Consider the following 15,609-nt stretch of genomic DNA (forward strand, 5'->3'; position numbering starts at 1 on the left):
AAAGCTGGACGAGGAAGGCCCTGACGCGATCTGCGTGCCGGATCTGAGGAGCGCCACGGACCTCGCTCTCCGTGCCACCAAATCGGCAGCTCAGGCTATTGGACGCAACATGGCGGCGCTGACAGTGACAGAGAGGCACTTGTGGCTCACGCTCTCAGAGATGGCGGAGTCCGAGCGTACAGCCTTTCTCGACGCGCCGTTTGCGACAACGGGTCTGTTCGGCGCTTCCCTGAAGGACTTCACGGAGAGGTTTGCGGAGGTTCAGAAGACTTCTCAGGCAATGAAGCACTTCTTGCCCAAGCGGTCTAGCTCCGCCGGACGCCCAAAGCCGCCAGCGCAGAGCGCCAGACCTCAGCATCAGCCTGCCGCAGCCGTCTCTCAACGTCAGCAGACGCAGGGAGCGAGACCTCGATCACGCTCTGCAGGCCGCCGCCACGGAGAGCGCGCTCAGAGGCCCAAGGTTGAGCTCAAACCTAATCCTCCGAAGCAGGCCTAGTACCGCTAGGAAAACGCCGGTGCGCGAGTCCCGCGGCTGCCAGACTCCCACCAAAAGTATTCGCTCGCTCAGCTCCAGGAAATGCGGCTGTTCCAGCATTATCCGCAGTCATCAGGCCGGCGCTGCAGCCCGCCTGTCTGCACTCAACAGCCGTTCTCACGGCTACCCAAATAAATCCTCAAAAGAGTATAATTTCGGGTATTACGGCCACGGCCGAAAGTGTTTTGTGTGTAGCACGCATGTCCACTGTCCAGTTGCCATCACTGCACATAAGCACACCCTGTCATACAAGCCCCGCGCTCATAAAGTCGACCCAAATCGACTGCGCTTCACATGTGGTATATGTGCCCACCCTAGAGTGCCCACACATACTACATCAGGCAGGTCTTACGGTTTCTGTAAAAACGAAACCGGACGACGCCCAGCCTACGAGGCTAAAAGCTGCATCGAATGTGTTAAATGTGCCCGTTACCACGCAACCACATATACACACAGAGAAAGCAGTCCCCGCGGTCAGCGTACCCCGAGCCTTACGTGTCACAGACACCGAAGCAGCTCCATTAGCGACAGATCGGAGCGCGCTTCGCACCCACCCCCTCGCATTACATGCAGATGCCTGGGAAAAACTCCCAGGGGTCTCAAAATGGGTGCTGGACACTGTAAAGACAGGCTATTCGCTCCAGTTTCGACGACGCCCTCGCCGTTACACGGCGCGCGTCGAGACTATGATAAAGGCAGATGCAGCACACCTGCTACGAGCCGAAGTGACCACATTATTGAGCAAAGGTGTCATAGAACCCCTGTCTCAAGGTCAGAGCGAAGGGGGGCTGTACAGCAAATATTTTCTGATACCGAAAAAAGGTGGAGGAGTCAGGCCCATACTAGATCTAAGGCAACTGAACAAAGCGCTAGTGAAGCGAAAGTTCAGAATGCTCACAACCAAGAAAATCCTCGCGCAAGTGTGCCGAGGAGACTGGTTTGTGTCAGTGGATCTGAAAGACGCGTATTTTCAAATACAGATAGCGTCGCGTCACAGGCGATTTTTGAGATTCGCCTTCGAGGGCCAAGCTTATCAGTACACAGTCCTGCCATTCGGTTGTCCCTAGCACCCCGTATATTTACGAAGTGCATGGATGCAGCGCTCGCCCCGCTCAGACAGAAAGGCGTGCGCATACTGAATTATTTGGACGACTGGCTGATACTAGCGCAATCTCACTCATTGCTCAGGGAACACACGATCATGTTACTCGATCACCTCGAGAACTTGGGTCTGAAGGTCAACTGGGAGAAAAGCTCGCTGAACCCCAGCCAGAATATCTCCTTCCTGGGCATAGAATTAGACTCTCTGGCAATGAAAGCGAAGCTTTCGCCAGTACGAGCGCTGAGCGTTCAGAGCGCAGTGAGCGCGCTCTGCCACAGCAAGTCTGCCCCGCTCAAAACCTTTCAAAGAGTGCTAGGTCTTATGGCTTCAGCTTCATCAGTTCTGCAGTTAGGGGTGCTTTGCATGCGCCCACTGCAGCGCTGGCTGAAAGCGCGCGTGCCGCGCCGAGCGTGGGCGTCCGGTCAGCTCTGTCTCACGATCAATCAGAGCTGCGTTACAGCCCTGAGGCCGTGGAAGGCAGCCGACTGGTACCGAAAAGGTGTCACTCTAGAGAGACCCTCGAGGGTGAAAGTAGTGTCCACGGACGCGTCCACCTCGGGATGGGGGGCTCTGCTAGAGGGCAGACCGGCGTTCGGCCTATGGTCAGAACGAGAGAAGTCACTGCACATCAACTGCCTCGAAATGATAGCAGTGGAGAATGCGCTGACATATTTTCTTCCCCTATTGAAGGGAAGTCATGTTTTAGTCCGCTCCGACAACACATCGGTAGTGGCTTACATAAATCGCCAGGGCGGGCTCAGGTCCAGAAACCTTCATGCACTTGCAGAACGCCTTCTGGTATGGGCTCATCGCAACCTGGGCTCGCTAAGGGCAGCGCACGTGCGGGGGACCCTAAATGTAGGACCAGACAGACTGTCCAGGAACATTATTCCGGCAGGCGAATGGTCGCTGCACCCCCAAACGGTGCAGCTATTATGGAAGACATTCGGCAGAGCGGAGATAGATCTATTTGCATCTCAGGACAACGCTCGCTGCCCAGAATTCTTTTCCAAAACCAAGGACGCGCTAGCTCATACGTGGCCCCGCCGTCCTCTGTATGCCTTTCCCCCGGTCTCTCTCCTCCCACAAGTGATAGAGAGAGTGAAAGAGGAAAAATGTGCAATTCTGCTGATAGCGCCGTTTTGGGGAAACCAGACTTGGTTCCCAGCGCTGATGCAGATGACGAGCATCGCTCCGTGGCCAATTCCTGTGAGGAGAGACCTCCTCTCACAGGCGGGCGGCGCGATCTGGCACCCCCATCCCGAGCTGTGGTCCCTTCATGTATGGGTCACCAGGGAATATATGATGAACTCCCCACAGGAGTGATATCAACGATCGCACAAGCTAGAGCTCCATCTACTAGACGGCTCTATGCTTCGAAGTGGTCGATATTTGCGGACTGGTGCACAGCACGCGGATCCTCACCCACAGACTGTGGTGTGACAGATGTACTTTCCTTCCTACAAGAGCTACTGGACAAGGGCAGATCCCCGTCCACGCTCAAAGTTTACGTGGCGGCCATAGCAGCGTTCTCGAAAACAACGCTAGGTCAGTCAATAGGGAAGAATGATTTAATCATCCGCTTCCTTAAAGGAGCAAAAAGGTTAAATCCACCCAGACCGCCCTCAGTCCCAACATGGGACCTTTCGGTGGTGTTGGACGCTATGAAGAGCGAACCATTTGAACCACTACGGGCGGCCGAATTAAAATATCTGTCTCTTAAGGTCATATTCCTACTAGCGCTCGCTTCAGTGAAGCGTGTGGGAGACCTGCATGCGCTTTCCGTGGGCGCGACATGCTTGGAGTTTGGACCCAACGACTCAAAAGTCATACTCAAACCCAAGCACGGATACGTGCCAAAGTCTATTAACACACCGTTTCGAGCACAGGTCATCGCACTGTCTGCTTTACCGGCTGTGGATGGAGAGGCTGACGCGAGACTCTTATGTCCTGTTAGAGCGCTAAGAGTCTATGTGTCTCGCACGTCTGCTTTTAGACAGACAGAACAGCTGTTTGTTTCGTTTTACGGACATTCTAAGGGAATGGCTGCGTCAAAACAGACTTTATCCAGATGGATAGTGGATGCCATTGCACTGGCCTACGAGTCTAAGGGCATGCAATGCCCGCTGGGTGTTAGAGCACATTCCACGAGGGGCGTGGCCTCGTCGTGGGCTTGGTCGAGTGGGATCGACTTGCAAGATATTTGTACGGCGGCAGGCTGGGCCTCTCCGTCTACATTTATAAGATTCTACAACCTGGAGGTTCCCGCCTTACAGGCCAAATTGCTGTCGGTCTAGATTTTAGCAGATATCTGGACCCACGTTCTGAGTCCATCCAGGCCGTTTACCCGCCCGGATACTCCAGGAGCTAGTGTGTTTAGGGCACTAATCCCCTTACATGTTTAAGCACTGTATGAACCCCGGGCTACGGCCCTAGGGTCTATGGTATCAGATGTTGGCATGCACGGCGTTTTACAGGGCGTTCCCCTAGCGTAAAGCTACGCAGTAAGAGTGACCTCTCGTAAGAGAACGTACTCGGTTACTAACGTAACCTCGGTTCTCTCAGAGAGGGAACGAGTACTGCGTACCTTGCCGTGCAAGCGTCTGCTCTGAGCGCTTTTACGATGAAAAAACCAGAGTGTAGCTACCTGCGAGCGATATTTATAGGCTGAGATCACGCCACTTTCGGCGGGAGATGACGTATCAGGCGCGAAAGGCGCTCATTGGAGCGGACTTCGCGCCAAGCCTCGCTCGATAGGTGCTGCAGTTGCTGCAGAGCAGCCAATAGGCACGCAGCACGCCTCGCCTATGTCTGCTCACTGCGGCAACGCGTTTTACATTAATACAAAATTAAGGATAATTTTTTGGCTTCAATATCTCTCGCGGAAAGGATTTTCCCCTAGCGTAAAGCTACGCAGTACTCGTTCCCTCTCTGAGAGAACCGAGGTTACGTTAGTAACCGAGTACGTTTTGTTTACAGGGTTTTCAGGGTAACGCCTGCGTTGTGTTTAGCGCCACCTGCTGTCAGAGAATGAAAGTGCTCTTTCATCCATTGCGTCTCTCAAGTGCTCCGCCATGTGCTTCTCATTCATGCTTGTTTACATCAAGAGGGAACACGCATCTTTGACGCAGCATACAGCGCTGTTGTGCATTGTGACCAGTTGATGGAAAAAGTTATCTTAAAATGCATTTATAATTCTTAATAATTTATAAATAATTATTCTCAGTATTTTGATGTGCCCGCAATAACAATATCAATTCGCCTCTCACAACATGCTCTAAACATGCCTCTTAAGCATGCAGAATGATGAATCGAATTAATTGTGCAGCCCTATTCTGACGACACCCATTCACTTCAGAGAATCCATTGGTGAGACAGTAATGCAATGCTACATTTCTCCAAATCCGTACAGATAAAGAAACAAACTCATCTACATCTTGGATGGCCTGAGTGCAAGCACATTTTTGGCAAATTTAGATTTTTGGCTGAACTATTCCTTTAACCCGTCAAGGTAGATCGATCTATATCAGTGATAATTATGTTGTACTTTCCTAGCTCACCGTTACGTCACTAATTCACACAGATTATGCAGCATCTTGGGCTGTTTTTAAGCAGCAATTGGAGCAACCTGAATTCACCTACATTACTGGAATCAATCAACAGACACCATGAGGAAAATGGTTTAATTACAACGCAAAAAAAGCTTGTGTGAGAGTTAGGTCTTGCAGTTAGGTTTAGTGATGGAAAATATCTTAAACTCATTGTAAAGACAATAAAAGTTAATGGAAAGTCCCCACCACAAACCAGATGTGTGTGTGCAAGTTTGATTATACTTGTGAGGGCCAAATGCCCTCACAAACATAAAGAAACATGTTAGAAACCCTACTGTGAGGACATTAAAGTGTCCACACGATTTGATAGGCTCATGAATCAGCTTATAAACCAAATTATGTTTTTTATTAAACGTACTAACAGGTTTGTGTGAGGGTCAGATTTAGAGGTAGCTTTGGTTTTTGTGTGGAATTGTGAGTGCTCTCAGACATATAGACAACCTTTATGACTTTTTCTGATTATAACTTTATGGGTTTTTGAAGTTTAATTTTTTTATGGTCAAGTGGTATGGAACTTTAATGCATTCATTCAGTCACTCAAAATGATCTTAAAACATCCTTCAACCGATCAGAGCCAATCATTCGGCAGAGCTGTGGAACAAAAACGGTTATCTTGTGTTTTTAAAAGCTTGTGCTTCACATATTTGCACGTTGGAAGCGTGAGATTCGAATGTTTTCTTAACCAGAGCCAAGAAAAAGGAAAATAAAACAAGGGTACATATTTTGTGAAGCATAACTAGAAATGACCGTGGCAGGATGACAAGGTATCATGCTGAGCAGGATCATAAAACAGGAAGACACAACCCAAATGATGATGGAAGACTGAAAATGTTACATTGTGATATCTACCAGCTGCTTGCGGTTTTCCTCTAGGCATAGTCCAAGAACTCCCAAGAACGATCCAAACGCCAACTGCAATCAGCAGACAGACATGAATGTAAAAAGAGAAACAAATAATGCAAAATACTCTAGGGAGCATAAGCATGACCGTTCGAGCGCTGGAAATCATTATCTTGGTTTCAATACATTTCAAGCTAAATGATTTATGGCATTCACTCAAGCTTAAATGACAAGTAAATATGAAGGGGAAGTCTGAAAACCAAATATTGCAAGGATTATGAGATTACATCCTGTTGCAGAGTACATAATCCTCTCTTTCCTCAACATCCTGCTGATAGCTAATTGGAAGATCCAATCACTTTGGATGCAAAACTTCTTCATGAGATGTGACACACTGTAGCTGTACTTATAGTCCAAGTCTCCAGCAGGATATCGACAGCAGTTGTGGAAAGTTTCACAGACCATTCAAGTTCACATATGGAAAAAGAGATGTTTTGGTAACACAGTATGCGGTTTACTTCTCACTGTCAGGCTGATTTCATCATCTTCTTTTTCCTGCTGTGAACCCATTGACAACATTTGACATTGTAGCAACAAGAAGCCTCTTGTTTATAATGTCTGAACAGCCTTGAGCTCACAGATGAAGTCACTAATGCAATTCATTCATTGGGAAAACGCACGTTTGAGTACTATTAAGATGCAACCACTGACTCTTCTAGGATTGGTTCGTAAAAAAGGGGAGGAGGGTGATTTGACAATATTTTAAAAGTAAAGGTTCAAAAATGTTTTTTTTTTTTTTGCAGTGATGCCATAGAAGAACCATTTTTGATTCCCCAAAGAACCTTTCAGTGAACAGTTCCTAAAGGAACCATTTCAAAGAACATTTGAAAAATTTAAAGAACCTTTTTTAACTATAAAGAACTTTTTCTGCATTTGAAAGGTTCCATGGATGTTCAGGGTACTTCATGGATCCATTGATGTCAATAAAGAGCCTTTGTTTCCCTATCAGTCGGTCTCTTCAGCGTCTCGTTGAGACCGACAAATTGGGATCTCGCCTAGAGAGACCAATCTACTTTGTGTATATACAAACGAGCCAATGAATATTGGCATGCATGATTGCAGCCAGCTGCAGCTGATCACAGCGTGAGCATATAATGCGCAGCAGGTGCATTGCATAGACAAGCTTTCTCTTCGGAGCTGGACCAGTCTACCGAAGAAGAGTCATCGAAGCTGTTTTTTTCAAAAACCAACGTCTCTTTTTTCTTTTTGTGTTGGTGGCACGGCGCTTCAGCGGCGGTGGTCTTCCGTGTCGAGTGGAAGCACACAGCTGGTTTGCACCACCCACCTTCTGTGTTGCTGTGGCCATCTCCCCTGTGCGCTTCAGCACTAAAAGAGCAAATTCCCTAAAAGAGCGAATTTCAAAAGAGCTAAACGGGTGAACGTCTGTATAAAGACGAGGCATTTACATCATGCCTTTTTCCCCGTGCGTTTCTGGATGCGGCCATTACCTGGTGCTGGGCGATGGCCATGATCGCTGCCTCACGTGCCTAGGTACTCAACACGCTGAGGCGGCGTTCGTGGATGAGTCATGCCCCCATTGCGGGAGGATGACCATCACGGAGTTGCGGACCAGGCTCCGCTTCCTTCAAAGGGGCGGAGTTCCAGTCCCTCTGACCAGATCGAACTTTCCTCCCGGCAAGCGCCGAGGGGGCATGACGTCTGGAAGCAGACGTCATGGTGAGGTTCCTCCTTCCACCGACGCTCCGCTGCCACTGGAGCTTCCGGGAGAACGGGCCTCCTCTAGGGGCACCGCCCGTTACTTTCGGGGCTCCCCCCAACGACCGGATGTCAGTCGTGGCATTGGAGGGAGAGCCAGACTTCTCTGGGGAGGATGACGGCACACTGTCGTCCGCTGGGCGGTCAGCTGTGCCGGATACCGACCCGGAGAAGATGGCTATGCTTGCCCGGGCCGCCGAGAGGGTAGGGCTTGAATGGAATCCTCCATCACGTCCCGAGCCCTCCCGGCTGGATGACTGGTATCTCGGGGTGGCCCGCGCTGGTTCTTAGCATCCCACCCCAGTGCCTTTCTTCCCGGAAGTGCATGAGGAACTCACTTCGACGTGGAAGGCACCTTTTACTGCCCGAAACCGTTCGAGTGGGACCTCCTCCCTCACCACCCTTGATGGCGGACCAGCGCGTGGCTATACGGGCGTCCCGCCGGTGGAGCGTGCGGTCGCAATGCAACTGTGTCCGGGCGCCGCTTCCACTTGGTGGGGCAAGAACCCGTTGTTCCCTTCCCCAGCAGTTCTCCGCCGCCAAGAAGCAGATTGAGGCCATCAGTCACATCCTGCCCCAGCGTGCAGCTGCTGCCTCCACCCAGCCGCCAGCGGCACCTCGGTCTGCTAGTCACCGAGGGCGGCCCTCGGCTTCCGCCTCCGCTCCACAGCAGCAGCCTTCACAACGCACCGTGGAGCCGGTCGCCGAGCAACCGTCCCCGGCCCGTCCAAGCCCCCACAAAGACCAGTGGAAAGCACAAGAGCAGGAGGCCCTGAGACGGGCGACCCAGAGATGGAGGATGCTGCTCTTAGGGAGATGGTGACCGCACCACTCCTTCCCCCGGAGGAGGGCCAGGCGGAGAATCTTTTGTTTGTTTTTTCCCCGCCCGAATACTCAACAAAAGAGCAAATTTCTCTATCTCTGACTGCGGGGAGCGCGCGGGTCATCCCTGCGCCTCACCCGTCCTCCCCCTTGCCAGTGAGCGACGATGGGCGGTTCAAGAGTGTTGCAAGACGGACTACTCACGCACCTTCGCCTCATGCGCAGGTAAGCATCTCACACACACACACAACACACAGACGCTCTGACCCAATTCGGACCGGCAACGAGACGCCCGGGCGGGGTCCCTGCGCCCCCCATGGCAGAGGATCTCTTTTTTCGGTATGGAACTGGACTCGGTCAGCCAGACAGCATGCCTCACACAGGAACGTGTTCAGTCGGTGTTGAACTGCCTGGATACGTTCAAGAGCAGGACGGCGGTCCCACTGAAACAGTTTCAGAGGCTCCTGGGGCATATGGCAGCAGCAGCGGCAGTTACACCGCTGGGGATGCTACATATGAGACCGCTTCAACACTGGCTTCATGGCCGAGTCCCGGGGAGAGCGTGGCTACGCGGTTCTCACCGGTTCAAATAACACTGGCTTGCCGCCAAACCTTCTTCCCGTGGTCAGACCTCTCATTCCTACGGGCAGGAGTACCCATAGAATAGGTCTCCAGGCATGCTGTGATACACAGGGATGCCTCCACCACCGGTTGGGGAGCCACGTACGACGGACAGGCAGTTTCAGGGGTTTGGACGGGCCCCCAGCTAACTTGGCACATCAACTGCCTCAAGTTGCTTGCAGTACGTCTCGCCCTGCTCCGACTCAAGGGGCACCTACGAGGCAAGCACGTGCTGGTCCGTACGGACAACGTTGCGACTGTTGCGTACATCAACCGGCAAGGCGGTCTACACTCCCGTCGCATGTCGCAACTCGCCCGTCATCTCCTCCTGTGGAGTCAGAAGCATCTGAGGTTGCTTCATGCCATTCACATTCCCGGGTTGCTCAACCGTGTGGCCGACGAGCTTTCATAAGCTGTGCTTCCCGGAGAGTGGAGACTCCACCCCCAGTCGGTTCAGCTGATTTGGAGACGCTTCGGTGAGGCTCAAGTAGATCTGTTCCGCTCCCTGGAGACGGCCCACTGCCAGTTCTTCTTCTCCCTGACCGAGGGAACACTTGGCACGGACGCACTGGCATGCAGTACTCCCTTCAGAGACCAACTGGTGAGCCTGCAAGCGCTGCCCTCGGAGGAGGCAAACCCAGCTCTAGCTTTGCTTTGTCCTGTCCGAGCACTAAGATGCTACGTTGACCGGACACAAAGCTTCAGGACCTCAGACCAGCTCTTTGTGTGTCATGGAGGCAGGCAGAAGGGGAATGCCGTCTCCAAGCAGAGGTTGGCCCACTGGATAGTGGATGCCATTACCATGGCCTATCAGGTTCACGGTATACCCTGCCCCCTCAGGCTGAGAGCACACTCAACTAGGAGTGTTGCATCCTCCTTGGCGTTGGCTCGTGGCACCTCGCTAAATGACATTTGTAGAGCGGCGGGCTGGGCAGCCCCTAACACATTCACTAGGTTTTATAGCCTTTGTGTAGACACAGTCTCCTCCTGTGTTCTCACCTCAAACGGGTAGAGGCACAGAGAGGCCTCGGGTCGGCTTGCTATATTGCTCCAGAGTAACCTGAGAGTAGCTCTGTCGAGTTCCTCCGCTGAGCTTGACAACCGATGTAGCAGAACGTCAGGCGTCAGGCCCTCACTCGATGAATCCTTCAGAACCGGTAGAGGGCTAGGCTCTATGTAGAGACTTAACTGCATCTCTTACGATTTCCACACTGCGCCCTAGAGGCTGTGTGTTTCCCCGGTAGATCTTCTACCAGTATATGAGGGTTCAATCACCTCCAATCTTCCATATATACTGAATTGAGTTATATGTGTATTGCTCCGAACCTCCTATTGGAAGGACGTGAGCTCCGCATATTCCCAGTGCTCCAGCTTCACTGAAATTGGTGGTGCTATGTTATATGGTGACTGGCTCTCCTTGATGCGAGCCCCTGGCCAAGCCAGTAACGGGACCCAGGAGGCCCGCTCAGGACACTGGAAGGGGCAGCAGCCACAGCGTTTTGTTAGGGATCCCAATTCGACGGTCTCGACGAGACGCCGAAGAGACCGACTGATAGGGAACGTCTCGGTTACGTATTGTAACCCTCGTTCCCTGAAGGAGGGAACAGAGACGTCTCGTCCCATCGCCGCGGCTCCTGTACCACCGCTGTACGGCCGGGCCAGTCCCGGCTCCTCAGCGAAACCTTGTCTATGCAATGCACCTGCTGCGCATTATATGCTCATGCTGTGATCAGCTGCAGCTGGCTGCAATCATGCATGCCAATATTCATTGGCTCGTTTGTATACACACAAAGTAGATTGGTCTCTCTAGGCGAGATCCCAATTCGTCGGTCTCGACGAGACGTCTCTGTTCCCTCCTTCAGGGAATGAGGGTTACAATACGTAACCGAGACGTTTTAAGAGTGTAGGGCTGCTCGATTACGGCGAAAATCATAATTACAATTATTTTGGTCAATATTGTAATCACGATTATAAGTGGGTCCAGAACTTTATATGATTGATTATTTAAAGACAGCAATGCAATAAAAAAAAGATACAAATGAGATACAAAGATTTTAATGTAATGTAATTAATTGAACGTAAAATAAAACTACATAGTCTTCACTGTAAGAATTAAACATGCTTTGTTTCTTCTAAAAACTACAAAAGTCCCTCTGCAAGAGCAGTGAGCTTTTTTTTCTTTGTCTTTTGTTGTTTGATGAACATTAAGCACAGACATGGCAGAAGGAATATTACTTGTGGCCGCTTTAAGAGCTGCACGGATCCAATTTACTGTTATACACGCATTTTCATTTTCAACCGTTTACATTCATTTCAGACATAACTGACGAAGGTTTACACGTGTAATCTCCAAATGCCACATTTTGACATATATTTGCATGTATTTGACCGTTCAGGCACGCCTCTTAAACTAAATGCTTAAGCTTCACTTTACTTTTCCGTGTTTTGTTCCATCTCTGAATGCATACACAGAAAAGGGCAAGTTCTCTTTCGTGCTTTTAAAAACACAACATCAAATAAATATTAATAAATCAAGCACATCCCATTTTATGCAAGTCACGTTAGATGATTTTACTGATTTGCATGTGAAATTAGGCTTTTATAGAGGAGCAAAAACACAAAAAGGGGGCGGTATCGGGAGTAATAATCATTTTCTCAATTATTGTATTTTCATAATCGTTTAAAGCTGAAATCAAAACTGAATTTCGATTAATTGCACAGCCCTACATTATTTAATCATGTTGCTTTGAACCTGTATGACACACTTTCGACTAGTTTTTAAGTTTTATAAAGGATGCAATGTATAAAATAAAAGTGTATTATTTGAACCTGATTCTAGCAGTAGCCATTGATGAGAAACAGAGATGCAATGTGGCATGAAAGTACTTGGGAAGCTAATCTGTTGCATTGTGGGTGAGTTGCAGGAGCAGTAATACCACGCATCACATGTGCAAATGCTAAACTTGATGGGAACTCATTTCTGACAATACTCCGCCTGCTTCAGCCATATTACAGCAGCAAACTTCCTTGACTATTACGCCGGAATGGAAGTGTAGTTCCTAATCTTATCAGCCTAGAAACTCGCAGCTTTGCATTTCCACGGGTCTTAGTACACGATATAACTACAGAAGAGTCAAGTTTTAAATACAACAAATATGGAAACTCGTTGGACATTTTTGAACGCGATGCTACTGGTCTAATAGGATTCAATGATCTATGCTAAGCTATGCTAAAAGTGATATCGCCAGAACAGGAGAATGGCTGAATGGATTTCAAAACGGTAAAAATCAACTTATTAACTCGGGGGGAGTTGGAGAATGAGCCCATTTCCAAAAAAAGTGGAGTGTTCCTTTAAACATTCGTGCACTAAAAAATAAATCACTTCTGATCAATGATTTTATAACCACAAACAACCTGGATTTTATGTTTCTAAATGAATCATGGCTAGAAGACAGCTGCAGCACAACAGTCCTCAATGAAACAGCCCCTCCTAACTTTACTTTCATGAGTGTCTGCAGAGCTGTTAGGAGAGGTGGAGATGTAGCTGCTCTTTTCAAAGATGTCTATCAATGCAAGCAAGTGTCATTTGGTCAGTACTTGTCTTTTGAATATCTAGGGATTGTGCTGAAAGGTGCTCCACGCATTCATTCTATTTATCATTATTTACAGGCCCCCAAAATTGAATCAACCTTTGTTGAGGAGTTCACAGAACTGCTATCAATGATTTGCTCAGAGTTTGACTGTTTTGCTATTGCAGGGGATTTTAATGTTCACATAGAAAAAGCAGTAATCAAAACCACAAAAGAAATTATCACGGTTTTGAGCACTTTTGACCTGATTCAGCATGTGCCTACACACAATCGTGGACACTCTTGATTTACTCATCAGTAAGGGTCTAAAGATTTCATCCACTGTTATCAAGGATGTAGCACTATCTGATCACTTCTGTATTTTCTTTGATATATTGATCTCTGCTCCTAATGAATGTAGATCTGTCTCTGTCAGAAAGAGGTGAAGATAACACTAGTGTGCCATTTATGAAGGCTATATCTTCAAAACCAAGCATTTCTACAGACTCTGTTGATCTTCTCCTGGAGTCCTTTGACTCAAAAGTTAAGAATGTCATTGATGCCATCGCACCTTTGAAAATCAGAAAAGACGTTTGGCAGACAGAAATCACCATGGAGAAAATCAACAGCAGTACAGAGTATGAAAAGACAATGCAGAAAAGCTGAGCGGATGTGGCGGAAGACGAAACTTGAAATTCACTATAGCATCTATAAAGACAGCCTTCATGCTTTCAATGCTGAACTAGTTAAAGCTAGACAAATGTTCTTTTCAAACCTTATAAACAGCAACTTAAACAACACTCGCACTCTTTTTGCTAACGTTGAGAGACTAACGAACCCCCCTAGTCAGATCCCTAGTGAACTGCTCTCCGACAGCAAGTGCGATGAGTTTGCTTCCTTCTTTTCTGAGAAGATCAATATAATATCAGAAAGACAATTAGCACACCCTCAAGTTATGCAGAGGACAGACAGATCCGACCGCAATTTCAAAAAGAAGTTACTATGTCTGCTTTTGAAGCAACATTTTGGAAGAAACAGTACAGCACCTAAAATCGTCAACCTGCCACCTTGACACACTTCCCACATCTTTTTTCAAAAGTTTAACTTAACTGTTTAGAAGCAGATCTCTTAGAAGTGGTGAACACCTCACTTCTTTCTGGGACTTTTCCAAACTCCCTGAAAACTGCAGTTGTTAAGCCCCTTCTGAAAAAGAGAAATCTTGATAACACCATATTGAGCAACTATAGACCAATATCGAATCTTCCTTTCATAGGCAAGATTATTGAAAAGGTTGTTTTTAATCAGCTGAACCACTACATAAACTCAAATGGAAATGGTCCAGATATCCAATCTGGTTTCAGACCACATCATAGCACAGAGACAGCACTCATAAAGATAATAAATGATATTCGCCTAAATTCTGATTCTGGCAAAATATCAGTGCTGGTATTACTAGATCTCAGTGCTGCGTTCGACACTGTCGATCACAACATTCTTCTAGACAGACTGGAAAACTGGGTCGGGCTTTCTGGGATGGTTCTCAAATGGTTCAGGTCATACTTAGAAGGGAGAGGCTATTATGTTAGTATAGGAGAGGATAAGTCTAAGTGGACGTCCATGACATGCGGAGTCCCACAAGGCTCAATTCTGGCGCCGCTGTTGTTCTAAGACAAATAATGAGAAAGAACCAAATAGCATATCACAGCTATGCAGATGATACCCAGATCTACCTAGCCTTATCGCCAAATGACTACAGCCCCATTGACTCCCTCTGCCAATGCATTGATGAAATTAACCGTTGGATGTGCCAAAACTTTCTTCAGTTAAACAAGGAGAAAACAGAAGTCATTGCATTTGGAAACCAAGATGAAGTTCATAAGGTAAATATGCGTACCTTGATGCTAGGGGTCAAAAAACAAAAAAATCAAGTCAAGAATCTGGGTGTGATTCTGGAGTCAGACCTCTGTTTCAGTAGCCATGTCAAAGCAGTAACTAAATCAGCATACTATCATCTCAAAAACATTGCAAGAATTAGATGTTTTGTTTCCCGTCAAGATTTGGAGAAACTTGTTCATGCCTTTATCACCAGCAGGGTGGACTATTGTAATGGTCTCCTCACCGGCCTTCCCAAGAAGACCATTAGACAGCTGCAGCTCATACAGAACGCTGCTGCTAGGATTCTGACTAGAACCAGAAAATCAGAGCATATCACACCAGTCCTCAGGTCCTTACACTGGCTTCCAGTCGTGTTTAGGATAGATTTTAAAGTACTTTTACTTGTTCATAAAGCACTCAATGGCCTAGGACCTACATACATTGCAGATATGCTCACAGAATATAAACCTAACAGACAACTCAGATCACTAGGATCGAGTCAGTTAGTAATATCAAGGGTTCACACAAAACAAGGGGAATCCGCTTTTAGCCATTATGCCGCCCACAGTTGGAATCAGCTTCCAGAAGAGATCAGATGTGCTAATACATTAGCCACATTTAAATGCAGACTCAAAACTCACCTGTTCAGTTGTGCATTTATTGAATGAGCACTGTGCTACGTCCGAACAGATTGCATTATTTTATGTATAATCATTTTTACTGTGTTAATTCATTTTAAATCAATTCTTAAATCATCTTAAATGTTCTTAAATTTTCTGTTTTTATTGTTGTGATTATTATTAAATTTTTTTATGATTTTTTATGCTATTATGATTTTAATTCCTTTTTATGTACAGC

The 15,609-nt window shown here is 47.8% G+C and overlaps 1 protein-coding gene across 1 annotated transcript in view; it reads right to left on the minus strand.

Moving 5' to 3' along the window:
- The window catches only part of LOC141346219 (transmembrane protein 255B), a 50,619-nt gene that overhangs the window by 31,593 nt on the left and 3,417 nt on the right, over nt 1-15,609 (minus strand). The window contains exon 3 of the mRNA XM_073851123.1: nt 6,098-6,160. Coding sequence (XP_073707224.1) covers nt 6,098-6,160 — 63 coding nt within the window. The remainder of the gene's footprint in view (nt 1-6,097; nt 6,161-15,609) is intronic.

Source organism: Garra rufa, chromosome 11 (genome assembly GCF_049309525.1).
Source record: "Garra rufa chromosome 11, GarRuf1.0, whole genome shotgun sequence".
Classification (NCBI taxonomy): domain Eukaryota; kingdom Metazoa; phylum Chordata; class Actinopteri; order Cypriniformes; family Cyprinidae; genus Garra; species Garra rufa.